Here is a 14,687-nt window from a genome sequence, read left to right as displayed (position 1 = left end):
GCAGGGGACCAAAGACAAGGATAAGGCGACGGCTAATTCGCGGATAGCCGAGGGGGAGGTGGGGAATACGGCCTTGCACCCACTTTCACACGTTCCTTCGCCCTCCCAGTCCAATTGAGAAGGACCCTTTTTGTTTTTATTTATTTGTTTTTTTGGTGTAAAATCACCTTCCGTAATTACCTAGCCCTGGGGGGCGGCTTCCACGCCTTTGTCCAGACCCGTAGCTGTAGCCTGCGCCCCCAGCCTCACCCCATCGGCCATGGGCGCTATCCTCATTGGGCTAGACGGCCGACTCCACCTTCAACTTCCCCTCTTGCAGCTGGCTTCCACTTTGCAACTGGAATCGTCCCCTTTTTCCTGAGTCGCGCACCTGTCCAAGACCAAGACTTCGACCTTTACCACCGCCGCCCACAATCCACCAAAACACGTCGGACAGGGTTAGTGGAGCGTCGTCTCTCGCTGCTGCTTAAGCATTCTTTTGTTGCTCCATCTGCGCAGTGGCCATCTCAAAAGCTGCGACAACCAAAGATTCTCTGCTCCCTTCTCGAATGTAGACTGGCTCGCCGTCATCCGGTCTCAGTCTCCGACAACATTACCTCAGCCTCCCCGACGCATGATTGAGGCCATGTTTATCGTCGTGGTTCCCTTCTCTCCTTCAACTTCGGGCACCCTTTTCCCCAGTGCATGATTTCCATGGTGCACCTTGTTTCTTGATACCCCCCTTCCCTATCCCGCCTTCCCGCCCAATCATTTGCGGCTGTCCCTCGCCGGCCCGAGAACCCCTCGATTTGCCTCCCGATTCCAAGGGACCGCCACGCCTTGTGCAACCCAAACCTATTTCCCACTCCCGAACGACGCCAAACCGCACGAACGAAAGCCTCCAACAAATTCCATCGTTGCACATTGTTCCCGACCATGACAGGTGTTTTGAGCAAGCGCCAGCAGGCGCGCAACGAGAAAGTCCTTCACGATCTGGTCCAGACTGTCTCGGGAAACAACTTCTGCGCCGACTGTCAGGCGCGGAACCCAGGTAAGTGCAACAGTGCCCTCCCGCTCAGACCTTTACCCGATACTGACAGTAGTTCGTAGCATGGGCCTCTTGGAGTGTAAGCGCGATTAACCCCCCTCGTCACGACCCCTCGATACGGCCTCATATTGCTTGCGGTTGCTCTGAAATCAACGAGCGTGGCTGACATGTAACACAGCTCGGCGTGTTTCTCTGCATGAGATGTGCTGCCATCCATCGAAAGTTGGGTACGCATATCTCCAAGGTGAAATCCTTGAGCATGGACAGCTGGTCCAACGAACAAGTCGAGGTTGGTTCAGGCACGTGCTGTGAATGAAAAAGGGCAATCCCTAACATGGCAACAACAGAACATGAAGAAAGTCGGCAATGTCAGATCCAACCAAATCTACAACCCAGACAACAAGAAGCCACCCGTCCCCGTCGATGCCGATGAAGCCGACTCCGCAATGGAACGCTTCATTCGTTCCAAATATGTCAACAATAACCCTGGCCCTCCGAGGAAACATCATTCGGTTCTCTCAGACGAGGGCATCCCGCCACCCCTGCCACCCAAATCAGGAGGCAAATTCGGCTTCAGATCTGCATCCTCGATTTTCCCATTGTCGTCTCGGCTGAAGAAGGACGCCGCAGTGCGCAGCACCATGTCCAGCCCAAGAGACATGCCCCGAAGCCCATCACCGAGCGACCTACCCAATAAGCCCTCCAAGGTATTCGGCGCGAGTGTTTCATACGAGCAGGAAGATACGGAGAGAAAACTGGCAAACCTGAGAGATATGGGCTTCTCCGACGCCCAGCGCAACGCCATGGTTCTGAAGGGCGTGAACGGAAACTTGGAGCGGGCCATTGAGACACTGGTGCGATTGGGTGACGACAGGAGATCGCCCTCGTTGACAGGGCCCCGCGAGAGCTCTCTGCGGGCGACGCGCTCGCATGCGAACTTGTCGACGTCTAGTGGGCTGTCTGCGCCGCAGCAAACGTTCAGCGACCAGGCCAACTCGCCCTCGACGGCCTCCAGCAACAACCCGTTCGATATGCTACCGCCCCAGCCCCAGTCCTCACAGTCGACAGGGACGCTACAAAACAAAAACCCGTATGCGAACAACCCCTTCGGGGCACCGACCCAACAGCAGCAAGACTTCAACCAGGCCTTCGACAACCTCTCTCTGGCGCCTGCTCAGCCCCTTTTCCCTCACCATACTGGTGGGCTTCCGGGCACTCAGCCGTTCGCCCAGCCTCAGCAGATGTATCAGCAGTCCATGACACCTCCGGCAGCGCAATTACAACAAAACTACAATCCTATGAGCTTTAATAGTAATATGACGTATCCCCAGCCAATCCAGCCGCAAGCGACAGGCTACAACCCGTTCTTTACAAATCAGGCGCAACCGCAGCAACAAAACCTAGCTGTCAACACGGCCTCGGCATCAAACCCATATGCGAACAACCCCTTCACGCGGTCTCCTACGAGGATTCAGTCCCCTCCGCTAGGCCAAATACCTGAGCAGTCGCAGCCAAGCTTCTACACAAACTCGCCGCAGACGCAATCGCCACAGAACAGCAACCCTTTTTTCGCACAAATGGGTTTGCAGTCACAAGCGCAGCATCAGGTGCCACAGCAGCAGTCGTATCAGCAGCCGTTCCAGCAGGAGCAGCAAACCTTCCAGCAGCAGGGCCAGCAACACTTCCAACAACAAAACCAGCAGCTCTTCCAACAGCAGGGCCAGCAACACTTCCAGCAACAGGGGCAGCAGCCTTTCCAGCAACAGGGGCAACAACCCTTCCAGCAACAAGGGCAGCAACCATTCCAACAGGAGACCCCACAGCAACAGTTCCAAGCGCCTGGACCGCAGCCTTCGTACCAGCAGCCCCAGCAGCCCCAACGGCCAGACAAGGCTTCTATCTTGGCGCTGTACAACTACCCGCAACTGGCTCCTCAGTCCTTCACAAACCAGGCACAAGCACAGGACCCGGCGCAAACGGAAAGCGCAGCAGCTCAACAACCGAGTCAAGAGATCAATGGATCAGGCTTGCCAGCAGGGAACAACAACCCATTCTTGTCGAACGGAGTCACGTCGCCCGTCATGGCCCCGCCCCAAACCATTGGAAAGGAGGTAGGGCCGCGCAAGACGGGTGTCAGCCGGGAGAGCATGGCGTTTACGGATATGCAATGGACAAACGGTCGGCACAGCCCCGACGCGTTTGCCAGTCTAAGCGCGAGGCATATGTAAGGCCAGCGGCAGTGCTGGGTCTTATTTCTTGTACATAACTGCCTTTTTTTGTATGATATTATCGGGTTGGGGACGCTACAGACTCACATGCTATAAAGCTTGTGTATACATGATGGTGATAATTTTCAACTGCAGGGTTATCAGCCCTCTTCGGTGTTGCGTATTCTCCTCTTTTCCAATTGCGTGCCAACATCCAGACTTAGACTTTATCCTTGATTGTTTTCGCCGCAAGTTCACGTTTTTCTCTTGGGGGAAAGGGGCGTACATGCCGTTACGGCCGAGGAGCCGGCCCCCCGCAGACGCCGAAATCGGAATCCCCGGGCAATTTCGGCCGCACTAGGCCCGGATCGGGCGTCCCCCCTAACCCCGCCTCCCACCGGGAAATTGCTGATAATCCCCGGTGGGCAATTCGCCGAACGTCGTCGCTGTCGGCCGAACTTCAAATCCCGGGATGACTCAAACCCCTGGCAGGTACGGATTCCAAAGGCCGGCGAGGGAATCCCAAACAAACTTGCCAAGTGGCGTTGACTTGCCCCTTTTGTCTTTTTGTTCCTCCTCCCTGATTACTTTTTTATTCTTTTTCTTAGACTTTGCCGCATAGACCAACACGCCGTCGAGTCAGAAGACGCGGATAATTACCCACCCCTTACTTACCCTGCACGCACCATGGCATCACCCGACTTCCACGCCCGGCTCCGTGCCGCCCTTCCGGACGGAGACGAGGCCCCCACCCTCCCCTCCGTGGCCGCCCTCGCCCACGCCTCGGGGTCACTGCCCCGGCCCTCGAGGGAGGGGTACCTCTCCCCCCTAGGAACCGAGGCCACGCTCTCCCATATCCTGGACGACGTCGTTCCGGGACTCAACGGCCAGGCGAGGAGCGGGCGGTACTACGGGTTCGTCACGGGCGGGTCGCTGCCCGTGGCCGAGGCGGCGGACAACATCGTCTCGGCGCTGGACCAGAACGTCCAGGTGCACCTGCCCTCGCAGACGGTCGCGACGGAGCTCGAGAGCGTTGCGCTGCGGATGCTCGCCGACCTGCTGGGGCTCGAGCCCGGAGAGGGCGAGCAGGAAAGAGTGTGGCCGGGGGCGACGTTCACGACGGGGGCGACGGCGAGCAACATTCTCGGCCTGGCCTGCGGGCGCGAGGCGGTCGTGGAGAAACGAGGGGGCAGGGTCGGCGAGACGGGCCTGCTCGGCGCGTGCCTCGCGGCGGGGGTCAAGGAGATCCAGGTGCTGACTAGCATGGGGCATAGTTCGCTGTCCAAGGCGGCGAGCGTCGTCGGCCTGGGGAGGGCCGGCGTCAAGGAGCTACCTCTGAGCCGCGACGAGCCGTGGAGGTTGGATTTGGCGGCCGTGGAGAGAGAGTTGGCGAGGGAGGGCGTGGCGAGCATCATTGCCGTCAGCGCCGGGGAGGTGAACACGGGAAGGTTTGCGACGGGAGGGCTTGAGGAGATGCGCAGGCTGAGGGAGCTCGCCGATCGGTTTGGGGCATGGATACATGTCGACGGCGGTAAGCATGCAGCGTGTGCCTCGTGCCGGGATTTTAATCATGCTGACAATGATGTAGCTTTCGGCATTTTTGCGCGGGCATTGGAACCCGTGCCAGAGTTTGAGAGGATCAGAGAGGCTGCCTCGGGGTTGGAGCTTGCAGACAGCATCACGGTGGACGGACACAAGCTTCTGAACGTGGTAGGTTGACCCCTTTTGCTGCCATCGTCGTGGTGCAGCCCCTCCTGAGCATGTCAAAGCTGACCGCGGTACACAAATCCAGCCCTACGACTGCGGCATGTTCTTCACCCGCTCCCTCTCCACCCTAACCTCGGTGTTTACGAACCCCAACGCAGCCTACCTCTCCTCGGGTCCCTCCTCTATCCCTAGCCCCTTAAACATCGGTCTCGAAAACTCGCGCCGTTTCCGTGCTCTCCCCGCCTATGCCGTCCTTCGCTCCGAGGGACGCAGCGGCCTGGCGGCGATTCTGGCGAGGATGGTCGTCCTCGCGCGGAAGATCGCGCAGTGGATTCGGGAGTCCCATGCGTTTGACTTGCTCCCCGAGGGGGATTGGGACCTGGGCGAGACGCACATGGTCGTCCTCTTCAGAGCGAAAGACGACAAGGTGAACGAGGAGCTTGTGGGGAAGATCAATGCCACGAGGCAGATGTACGTGAGCGGGACGAGCTGGAAGGGGCGTAAGGCTGTGCGGGTTGCGGTGGGCAGCTGGAGGATTGATGTAGAGAGGGACTTTGAGCTTGTGAAGAAGGTCCTGGAGGACGTGGTCAAGGCATAAAGCTGGGAAGGGCGGCGGGGCAGCTGTCTCTGATGAGTGTCGGTGAACGTAAGGTCGACCAGGAAGGTGCCAGCCCCGGCCCCCTTCGCCGCTCCTGCCATCTCGGTCACCACCACGCCTCACATTTCTCCTGACCGCCTAGGCCACGTGCCTCGCCGTCCCAAATCATTGCAAAACAAAGCGTTCCGCCCATTTAAGTTCCAAATCGTCAGAATAATCTCAACCAGCCTGGCGGCGGCCCTCAGGCGTAGGGGGTTCAGGTCAAGCCAGGCTGGTTGTCGCCAAGGTCGATCGTTCGAATCCCGCTCGAGTACCCGATATATCCCGGCATGTGCACCAGAGATGTAGCTCCCATTCGATACCGGGGGAGTGAACTCTTTTGAATTCTCGTTGTTCGTGGTAATATTTTCTCCTCGTCGGTCACCACGCGGAGAGGCCATGATCTCTATATTCTGTATTGGAGCAGCAATGCTGTTGTACGATGTGACGCATATGACATTGCTCACGCTTACTACACGCCCGCATGGTTGTTTGTTGCTGCGTGCAACACTTGGCGTGGAACTTATAAGGAGTTTCATTCGTATGGCAACATAGACATGCTCGCCTATATTAAGGAACTGCGGTGACTTGAGCTAGCCTTCGAGGCATTTGCATTGCTGGACTGTCACACGCGAAGACATTATTAGTTGCTCGCCGGCAGTTAAAGGTATCGGTGGAGAGCATCATCAATGTATTACTACTGGTCTAGAGGTCAAGAATCGTCTCAATCGGTACACCCCAGTACCAGCTAGCAACACCCATGGCACTAATGCTCATTGTGAAAGCCATCAAGAAGTTAACATCGTTGTTGTCCAGAAGATCCCATCCGGTCTCCACGACCCGTGAAGGCTGCGCATCACCAAAGCTGGCCTTGCGATGCTTGTCCTGGGGGTTGTATCTCTCCTTTGCGGTGCCGATCTCAGGCGCATCCACGTCATCGATGGCGCTGGAATCCACCTTCTCAACAGCACGTTTGCCTTCTCCGCTGAGCACTGCGGCCTTGATGACTGCGCGTTTTTGGTTTTTGTCGGCATGGTCGGATGGGTCGCTGGAGATCAGAACCTTGGTTCCGCCTTCGCCTTCTACAATCTTACCGGTCCGCACATCCCTGACGGATCGCTGGAAAACGGCTCCCAGCACACTGTCTAGAAGACTGCCCAGGACGCCCCAGAGTGTCATTCCTAGCATAAAGGTCGATCGCTGCTGAGTCGTCCAAGAGCCAATACCGCCACCGATCTTACCGGCGGTGGCCTCTCCACAAAGTGGAAGAAAGACCATCGAAGCCGTGACAATTATCATCGATCCCAACGCTCCTGCAGCAATTCCAAGCACAGTGACACCGCCATTCGTGCCACGCGGAACCTTGCGGAAGGTGGGAGAGGTGATCAGGCGGGGCTCCCCCTTGGCCAGAATTCCTAGCTCCGAGCTGAATGTGTCGGCGGCAACGGCGGCGTAGTTTGCTATTATTCCAATGACTAGAAGGTCACCGCCCCATGAGAAGCAGAGCGTGCCTGAGGGATTCGGAGTCGTCGAGTCGAGGATCGCGTCCTTTCGCTTGTTTAGTTGGTAGGCGTGGAGGAGGGACAGACACGAGGCCATCAGCGAGTTGGCGAACACTATAACATCATCATGTTAGACTGGGGACGCATAATTTAGTGTAAGTGGACGGTGGCTAGACTGACCTTGGACGTGGGTGCGCGCTCCTTCGCCTCCCGAGGTGCCTCGAGATGCCATCGTCATATTGGCTTTCACATCGTGCTTGACCTGGAGAGAACTTAGCACGAAAATCTTCCTTATCGGCACAGAGCTTCAGCATACCTTAGTGGCTCTAGTTCCAGCAAGGAAGAAGGTGCAAAGAAGGGCGAAGGGAAGGTTCCACGGATGGTAGGCATGAGCAATGGCCGTGATGACAGCGGCGACGATGCCTGCGGGGGTGAGAGACTTGTGTGACCAAGCTCGGTAGACGAGGGCTAATGTTGCCGGTACGGCATAGATTGCTTTCATCGTGGCGTCTGCTCGGATATCGCGGTGTTCAGAGCTGTTCGTGTCTAGAGCAGACACGGAATTGTAAGTCGGTTCCAAAGTTCCGAATCTAACAGTCAGGTGGTGGGTGCGGCAAGTGAATCGAAGCTCCACGTGACGTCAGCGCTGGGAGCTCGATAAACGGGTGGGAGGGGAGCTTTGGACCCCTGTCCGCTTCAAAATCACGTTTCACTAGACACCCCTGCACACTTGCATTGTCGCATTTATTTGCTGGAAACCAGGATGCTTAAATGCATATTTCTGCACCATCCAACAGTGTTGGTGGCATCGTCTACCGCCATTGCTAGATATTGAGGCCAATTCTTGTTCCCCTTGACCATGGTATCATGTATCCGTTTTCAATGGTTTATCATCCGAATAAGTCCCTATAAATTCAAGTGTCATATAATTGAGTCTTTAGAAACATGCCTTTGGTTCAATCCGTAGCTTGGATTGGATTGCGTATCCTACCCTTTGTGCCACAGGGCTGATGCTCAAATACACAGCTCATCCCCAGGTGTTGTTCTTAAACCCCTTTGCTCCAAGCTACCACCAACAGCATCACAACACAAGGTGTTTTATTCCGCAATATAAGAAGCAATGCCGATGAGACTTCAAGTTATCGAAAGAGGGCTCAATGAGCCGGCCCGAGTTCGGCCGTCGTATTCTCAGGAGCAATCGCCGTTCTTCAGACTTCCTTGGGAACTTCGCATAGTCATCTACAACGGCGCATATCCCCGCATTCACTCACCGCAGCTCATATGCATAGAAGTTGGCGGCAGAATCTCCTTTAACAATATTGGACATGCTCCCTCAGCGAAGCAACGCCTCTGTCGGATCGTCTGCAATGGATTATTCGAAGACAACGGCGCCGAGATCAGAGCGAGGCGCGCCAATGCACACCATGCAGCTGGGCTGGCCGGCCGAACTCTTCTAGACTCGGGATTGGAGCAACACCAACACTACAGCCGCTGTCGCGGCGAATTTGTCTTCCCCTTACCTCTCTTGCTCGCATGTCGCCGCATGTACGAGGACGTCGCGCCACATTGCGACCAGTCTCTAGCCTTCCAAGACTTCTTAGCACTCGAGGTCTTCTTTGGGAGGGTATCCGGCAGCGCACTGGCCAGCGGCCTTTTGGATCGGCTGAACAGGGTCTCTCTCGACGTCAAGTTCAGCAGCGATGATGCTTTCAGGCCATCGTCCAGGAAGAAGATACTGGTTAGCTGGGCGGCGGCCTGCAAGAGGCTTACGGAGTGGAAGGAGATGCGGTGCTTTCGTCTCCGGCTCGAAATCCCTCTGTCACAGCAAAGGTCTGTGCCCGGCAATATTCATATTCCCATCATCAAAGAACTCACCCCGGTCGCTGCTCACACCCCCGATATCGAAGTTGAGATGATGCTCACTTCGTTGGTTCATCCGAGGTCTGAACAAATTAGGGTCTATGAGCCGGGACTATCCGAATATCATGTCTCCGACTTTGGGTTTGAGGTGCCGGGTTGGAGAGCACGACGTCTAAAATGGGGTCGGCTTGAAGAAACCCTCGGTGTTCGCTATAGGTAGCTTCTAAACAACGGAGCGTAGGCTCGGGTATTTTGAAGCTCGAATCAATTGAGAATGCACAAGCTTCGGGAGTGCGCTCCGGGACACTTAACTCCAGAAGATTCAAAGGAGGGAATAAGTGATGTCAACGTTGGTTGCGGTTTGCTGTATCTTACATGATTTTCGTAATGGGACTGTATTGATGTGTCAGCTTTTTGATGTTGAGTTTTGGTTCTCTCAGAATTGGAAGAACTATGGTGGTAATGGAGTCCTTGGAGGGGACATCCAAGGATCCGCTGAAATACATAAGTCAGCCAATGACAGCGTGTCTCTTTGAGATTACAGGCCCCCCGGCCCCCGGAATCGGCTCCTTTTTGCTTAGCGAGAATCAATGAGCTTCATGATTCATGAAGGAAGACCCTGCATTACCTCACCCGAGTTATCGTGCTTGCAATGGATTTTGTGTGAGAAGCACCGATAAAACGGAAGGGACTTCTCGTCTGTACAAGGCCTCGGAGTTTTCCCGTTGGCTCGGCTGGAAGTGATAAGTTGGAAACTAGATCGGAATCGATGTCTGCAGCTCGCAATCTCACGACAAGGTCTCCTTCTCACTCATCAAGTATGGCGACGGATGTAAAGGAAGAGCCCAAGGCGGTTGTCAAGAACTATAAAGGCTTTGTCGCCGGAGTGTTCTCCGGTATTGCAAAACTCACAGGTTTGTCAAATACGCCCCTGGCCGCCGACGTGGAAAAAAATTACAATCACTGACTCTGCGAAGTCGGCCACCCCTTCGACACAATCAAGGTCCGCCTCCAGACCACAGACGCCTCCCGCTTCAGCGGACCGGTCCAATGTCTCGCGCAAACATTACGGAATGAGGGCGTCACAGGTCTGTACAAGGGCGCCACGCCGCCGTTGGTGGGCTGGATGTTCATGGACTCAGTCATGCTGGGCTCGCTGACTGTCTACCGCCGCTTGGTCGCCGAGCGCCTCTTCCGCGTCGGCACGGTCGACCAGCTGCCCTCCTATGGCCACGGTATCGCAGGCATCATGGCGGGCAGCACCGTCAGCTTCATCGCGGCGCCCGTCGAGCACGTAAAGGCGCGCCTGCAGATCCAGTACGCTGCCAACAAAGCCGAGCGGCTGTACAGCGGGCCCATCGACTGCCTGCGCAAGATATACGCGCACCACGGTGTGAAGGGTGTGTATCACGGCCTCAGCGCGACGCTGCTGTTCAGAGGTTTTTTCTTCTGCTGGTGGGGCAGCTACGACGTGTTTTCGAGGAAGTTGAAGGAGCACACGAAGCTCAGCGCCCCGGCGGTGAATTTCTGGGCTGGGGGTTTGAGCGCGCAGGTTTTCTGGCTGACGAGTTACCCGTCCGACGTGATTAAGCAACGGATCATGACGGATCCCCTCGGCGGCGGGCTCAATGACGGCGTGCCCAGGTTCCGGAGATGGAATGACGCCGCGGCTACGGTGTATAGGGAAGGTGGATGGAAGGGCTACTGGCGTGGATTCTTGCCGTGCTTCTTGAGGGCGTTCCCGGCCAACGCGATGGCGTTGGTGGCATTCGAGGGCGTTATGCGAGCATTGCCTGAGTAGACATTTGTATGCGACATGTACAACTTCGCGTCAAGAGATAACATAGACTGTTAAAGGATACCCAATTTCGCATCTCACGTAACAAACGCATCATGATAAACGATGTGGCAGATCAACCAGCACACGAAGGTGCTAACTTTTGGTATTCCCTTTTAACCTTGCCAAAAAACCAGTGCCATGCCGACCCAAGTAACCTGAACCATGCACGAAGACCGTTTACTCGTCATCCTCCTCAGCCTCGTCGTTGACGACGTTGAAGAACTTGAGCTCGTAGACACCCTTGGAGGTGGAGACGACACGGAGCCAGTCACGAAGCTGCTGCTTCTTGAGGAACTTCTTGGTCCTATGGGGCAATGCCATGTCAGTAATCCATCCAATTTACTGGCGTAGTGTGGTATGTTGCGGGACAACTCACAGGTACTTGAGGTAGCGGCCGGAGAGCTCGTTGTGGGCGATGATCTCAATCTTGCCCTCACCCTGCTGGGAGATCTGGACCTGCTCGCCGAGGTTGCCGACACGGCCCTCAACCTTGATCTTGTCCTGGAGGAACTTCTCGAAGGCAGCGACATCGAAGATCTTGTCGGAAGCGGGCTGGGAAGCGTTGATGATGAACTGTGGTGTTATCGCAATTAGCAACTGGTCGATTGTCACATCTGAGATTTCGAATCTGTCTTACCTTCTTGGTGACCTTCTGGGCCTTGCCCTTGCCGGTGCGCTTGATCGCCTGGAGAAAAATGACTTTAGCCTACTGTTTCACGCCGCCGTCTCTTCCAAGACTGGGCCAACAGCAAAGCGGTGTCATGTACATACGGATTGAGGAGCCATTTTGGACGGTTGTGTGAACGCAAAGAGGTGTTATCCTGCGTGTGTTTGTTGCGTGTGGTGAGGGAGAGGGATTGTCAGATTGAGATCGATTGAGCCTGCTTCCACGAACTTTTTTCCTCCCAGGTGGATTTTCGTGTGGGTTTAGGAAAATGGCCGAAAATTAGGGCAACGGAGCATTGGTTTATCCGAGAAAGCCAGGCTCACCGATGTGTACCGAGATGGCCCGAGCGCAAGTCACCGTCAGATCTGGAAGGTGGGGCGAGAGCCCCCTCCAGCGCCAGCCGAAATGGCGCCCAGGCGCATCTGCCATCAATGGAGCTACAAAATTCGTCGATATGCCACCTCTGCCTTGGCTGAAAATAGCCAGACTGGGACGCGCGCAAAATTGCGCGCACTTGCATGAGCGAGGACCCGAAGTCCCGTGAACCGTAAATAGGCTCATCGTATTGGTTAACCCAAGTTGCAGATTCATGTTAAGTACCATTTGTGCAGGCTAACGTCAACGAATCAATGAGGCCAGTGAAATGATGTCCCACTTGTACTTAAAGGACTGTTTGATGGGTTCGTCTTCTTCCATTTACATCATCCCGTGACACACTTTGAAGCTCCAGATCGTTGAACAATAAGTTTAAGGTTTTGTACCATTTTCCGAGAGCGTTGAACCCCATGTCTGCAATGATCTACATCTTCCGATCGGTCATCTCGTTAGGCATGCCAAAACATTCGTATTTGAGCTCAGCTCTGTCGCCACCCGGAGTTTTTACCATCTGAAACCCCGTACCTGGAGGTGCCTTTGTTCCTAAAGATAGCTACCCTTGAACACACGAAATATCAGGGACACAAAAAGATAGCAACTGAGTTGAAATATCAAGGTTGCTAGCGGCGCCAAGGCTCGTAGGCAGACAAGCCTCATGGACGGCGTCCAGTCGACCAACGCAAACACCTCGCAGATGAAACCCCGCATGGATAACCAACTTATACTGATAGGGAAATTAGGAAGAAAATGGCGGCTTTAGAACGTATGCAAGCTCATTTGGTGCCATGATTCTATGATGCAAGTTTCTGAGTCGGCAAAAATGATATGAGATACAACAACGCAGTCACTTTCGCATTGCTTCTAATTCAGTCAGTTTGCTCACCAAAGAAATACCCCAGCCCCCCATTAAGCGTTCGGTACGCTTGATAGACGATCACGCATCAATCTAAAGGCATACAGAAGCTCTATCGTTTTACTGATATCCAGGTTCGAGAGCTTCGAGGAACGCATTCGCTGGGTCAGTCGCTGCAGCCATGAGCGAATCATCTGGTAAATGTTTAGACAGAAATTCCTCCCTCTTCGTGGAAAATTTCATTGCTCGATTCAAGACCAGCCGCAAGGCATATAAGTCTCCCAAGGGTTTGATGAAGGTCGCGAATTGCTAATAGCATTGGTTGGTCGAACTCGCCAGTTACGAGCAACAAGGCAGAATACCTCTCGCAGTAACTGGGGATACCACAGGGGAAACTGTGCCACTCATGCACCCATATGAGGCTGGTCGGCTTGGCTCGAAGGATCGCAAACTTGTTGTTTTGTCACACAGTAGAGCTTGGTGAGCAATGTCGCAGCCAATAAGGTCATTAAAGCCTGTCCGAAATTTGAGTGTCTGACACAAGTCGGCCCAAAAAGTCAATTCGTAGGGGTTTTTGGCCGGTATCCCTCAACAATGGTCTCCATCCGGGATGCAGAGCACATGATGCACACTTACGAACGGGGCTCTTCTACGTCGTCCAAATTGTGACGTCAATATCGCTGCCAAAGGTTGTCGATACGGGCTCCCTCCTTGTGGAAGAGTAAAAGACTGCAGTCTGCCGCGGTTGTGGCTGTGATTAAGTGGGTTGAGGTTGAGAGGCGAAGCTATCCCCAGATCCAGTGGGATTGGATGAGGTCCGACTGAGCTTGCTGGGAGGATACGAAATTATGGGGCCTATGAGGCACGTGATCCAATAGCAATCCGTGCACAGTGGGGTGTCTTCTTGGAACTACCTACATTTCCCTCATACCTGAGGCAACCATGCATAGGGCTGAGAAGATACGTACTGCAATGGACCCCAACTCAAACCCGCTCTATCAAGACCTCAGTCGTCACTTCAGTCGTCATGGCAGAGCAGCAATGCCCCCCCGTTCAAGTCTGGACCGCCCCGGACGCGGGAAACGGTGTTTCTTGCCTAATTTCAAAAAATAAAGAATTAGGCATCCAGTCCCGTGGCTAGATCTGGAACAAGGGAGCCTGGTCCCCTAACAAGGGTTTGTGCCAATGGCAATGAGGAACGGCACGTCGTCTACTTCGTCTCGCTCCGACATCAACTCGAGATCGCAAGTCTCTAATCGTATGCCATGAGATTATTTTAGACATCTTTACATTCCTAATTCATTGAACCTTCTTTGCAGCAAAGGCTCGGTGAGATGGAGGTATTTGGCCGCGAGCGCCGAGCTGTCTGGTTCTTCCCATTCGATCGTGGAAACTAGACCCGGGGATTCTCGCATCACACCACTTGCAACATGCATGGCTTCCTTCCATTGATTCATCGTGTGTGGGTACGCAGATCCAAGCCAGTCATCTAGCGGGGATATCGTTTCAAAACCAATTGATCCGTGTACCCTTTCACATGCTTAGAGGCTAAGCCACCCAAGCAGCCATGGATGTTTTCTACAAGCTTAGAGACCGATTTTGCCACCTTTGTTCTTAACCTGGCCAAGTATTCTCCCTCGTAACTGTGGAAAGGCTCACGTATTGTCCTGATTACTTTCGCCGAGCCTGGACCACGTCCTCATCCGGGATTGCACCAAGGATGCCTTTGAGGATGACGATACAAGGATGATGAACTGGAGAGAACCGAGGTGGATTTCCGGGTGAGCTTTAGGGTGGGGGATACTCGGTGCGCATTTGCTTCCCGGCGCGGGATGAGATCCACCGTGCCGCAACCCAGTCATTTGGGAAGCCAGTCTTGCAGGAGTGTGTCAACCACTTCACACATCGAGATACCCCTGTGAGTTCCAGCCGACCGAGCCAGCGTACTTTTCAGCCCTTTAGCCAGGTACAACTTACATAGTTCGTTGTTTGGAAATCTGCCTATGCTCCTG

General features: G+C 54.6%; 5 protein-coding genes across 5 annotated transcripts; 3 read left to right on the top strand and 2 right to left on the bottom strand.

Annotated features, from left to right (window-relative positions):
• Nucleotides 1-915: 915 nt before the first annotated feature.
• On the top strand, nt 916-3,255 carry EsH8_V_000395 (uncharacterized protein; the record flags this gene model as incomplete). The annotated part of the gene is made up of 4 exons (XM_083272911.1): nt 916-1,030; nt 1,090-1,106; nt 1,206-1,316; nt 1,375-3,255. The coding sequence occupies 4 exons, from the start codon at nt 916-918 to the stop codon at nt 3,253-3,255; spliced, it is 2,124 nt and encodes a 707-aa protein (XP_083125626.1).
• Nucleotides 3,256-3,921: 666 nt separating this feature from the next.
• Nucleotides 3,922-5,539, top strand: EsH8_V_000394 (pyridoxal phosphate-dependent transferase; the record flags this gene model as incomplete). The annotated part of the gene is made up of 3 exons (XM_083272910.1): nt 3,922-4,765; nt 4,823-4,944; nt 5,027-5,539. 3 exons carry the CDS (start codon nt 3,922-3,924, stop codon nt 5,537-5,539), a joined length of 1,479 nt encoding a protein of 492 aa, XP_083125625.1.
• A 744-nt stretch (nt 5,540-6,283) lies between these two features.
• EsH8_V_000393 (integral membrane protein DUF92-domain-containing protein) lies at nt 6,284-7,582 on the bottom strand (the record flags this gene model as incomplete). Its single annotated transcript, XM_083272909.1, has 3 exons — nt 6,284-7,194; nt 7,261-7,342; nt 7,397-7,582. 3 exons carry the CDS (start codon nt 7,580-7,582, stop codon nt 6,284-6,286), a joined length of 1,179 nt encoding a protein of 392 aa, XP_083125624.1.
• A 2,127-nt stretch (nt 7,583-9,709) lies between these two features.
• On the top strand, nt 9,710-10,741 carry EsH8_V_000392 (mitochondrial carrier domain-containing protein; the record flags this gene model as incomplete). Its single annotated transcript, XM_083272908.1, has 2 exons — nt 9,710-9,854; nt 9,918-10,741. 2 exons carry the CDS (start codon nt 9,710-9,712, stop codon nt 10,739-10,741), a joined length of 969 nt encoding a protein of 322 aa, XP_083125623.1.
• A 216-nt stretch (nt 10,742-10,957) lies between these two features.
• On the bottom strand, nt 10,958-11,566 carry EsH8_V_000391 (60S ribosomal protein eL22; the record flags this gene model as incomplete). Its single annotated transcript, XM_083272907.1, has 4 exons — nt 10,958-11,084; nt 11,157-11,353; nt 11,418-11,465; nt 11,552-11,566. 4 exons carry the CDS (start codon nt 11,564-11,566, stop codon nt 10,958-10,960), a joined length of 387 nt encoding a protein of 128 aa, XP_083125622.1.
• Between the last annotated feature and the right edge of the window lie 3,121 nt (nt 11,567-14,687).

The sequence above is a fragment of the Colletotrichum jinshuiense genome, chromosome 5, assembly GCF_051148585.1.
Source record: "Colletotrichum jinshuiense chromosome 5, complete sequence".
Classification (NCBI taxonomy): Eukaryota; Fungi; Ascomycota; class Sordariomycetes; order Glomerellales; family Glomerellaceae; genus Colletotrichum; species Colletotrichum jinshuiense.
This window is presented reverse-complemented; position numbering and strand designations above follow the sequence as displayed.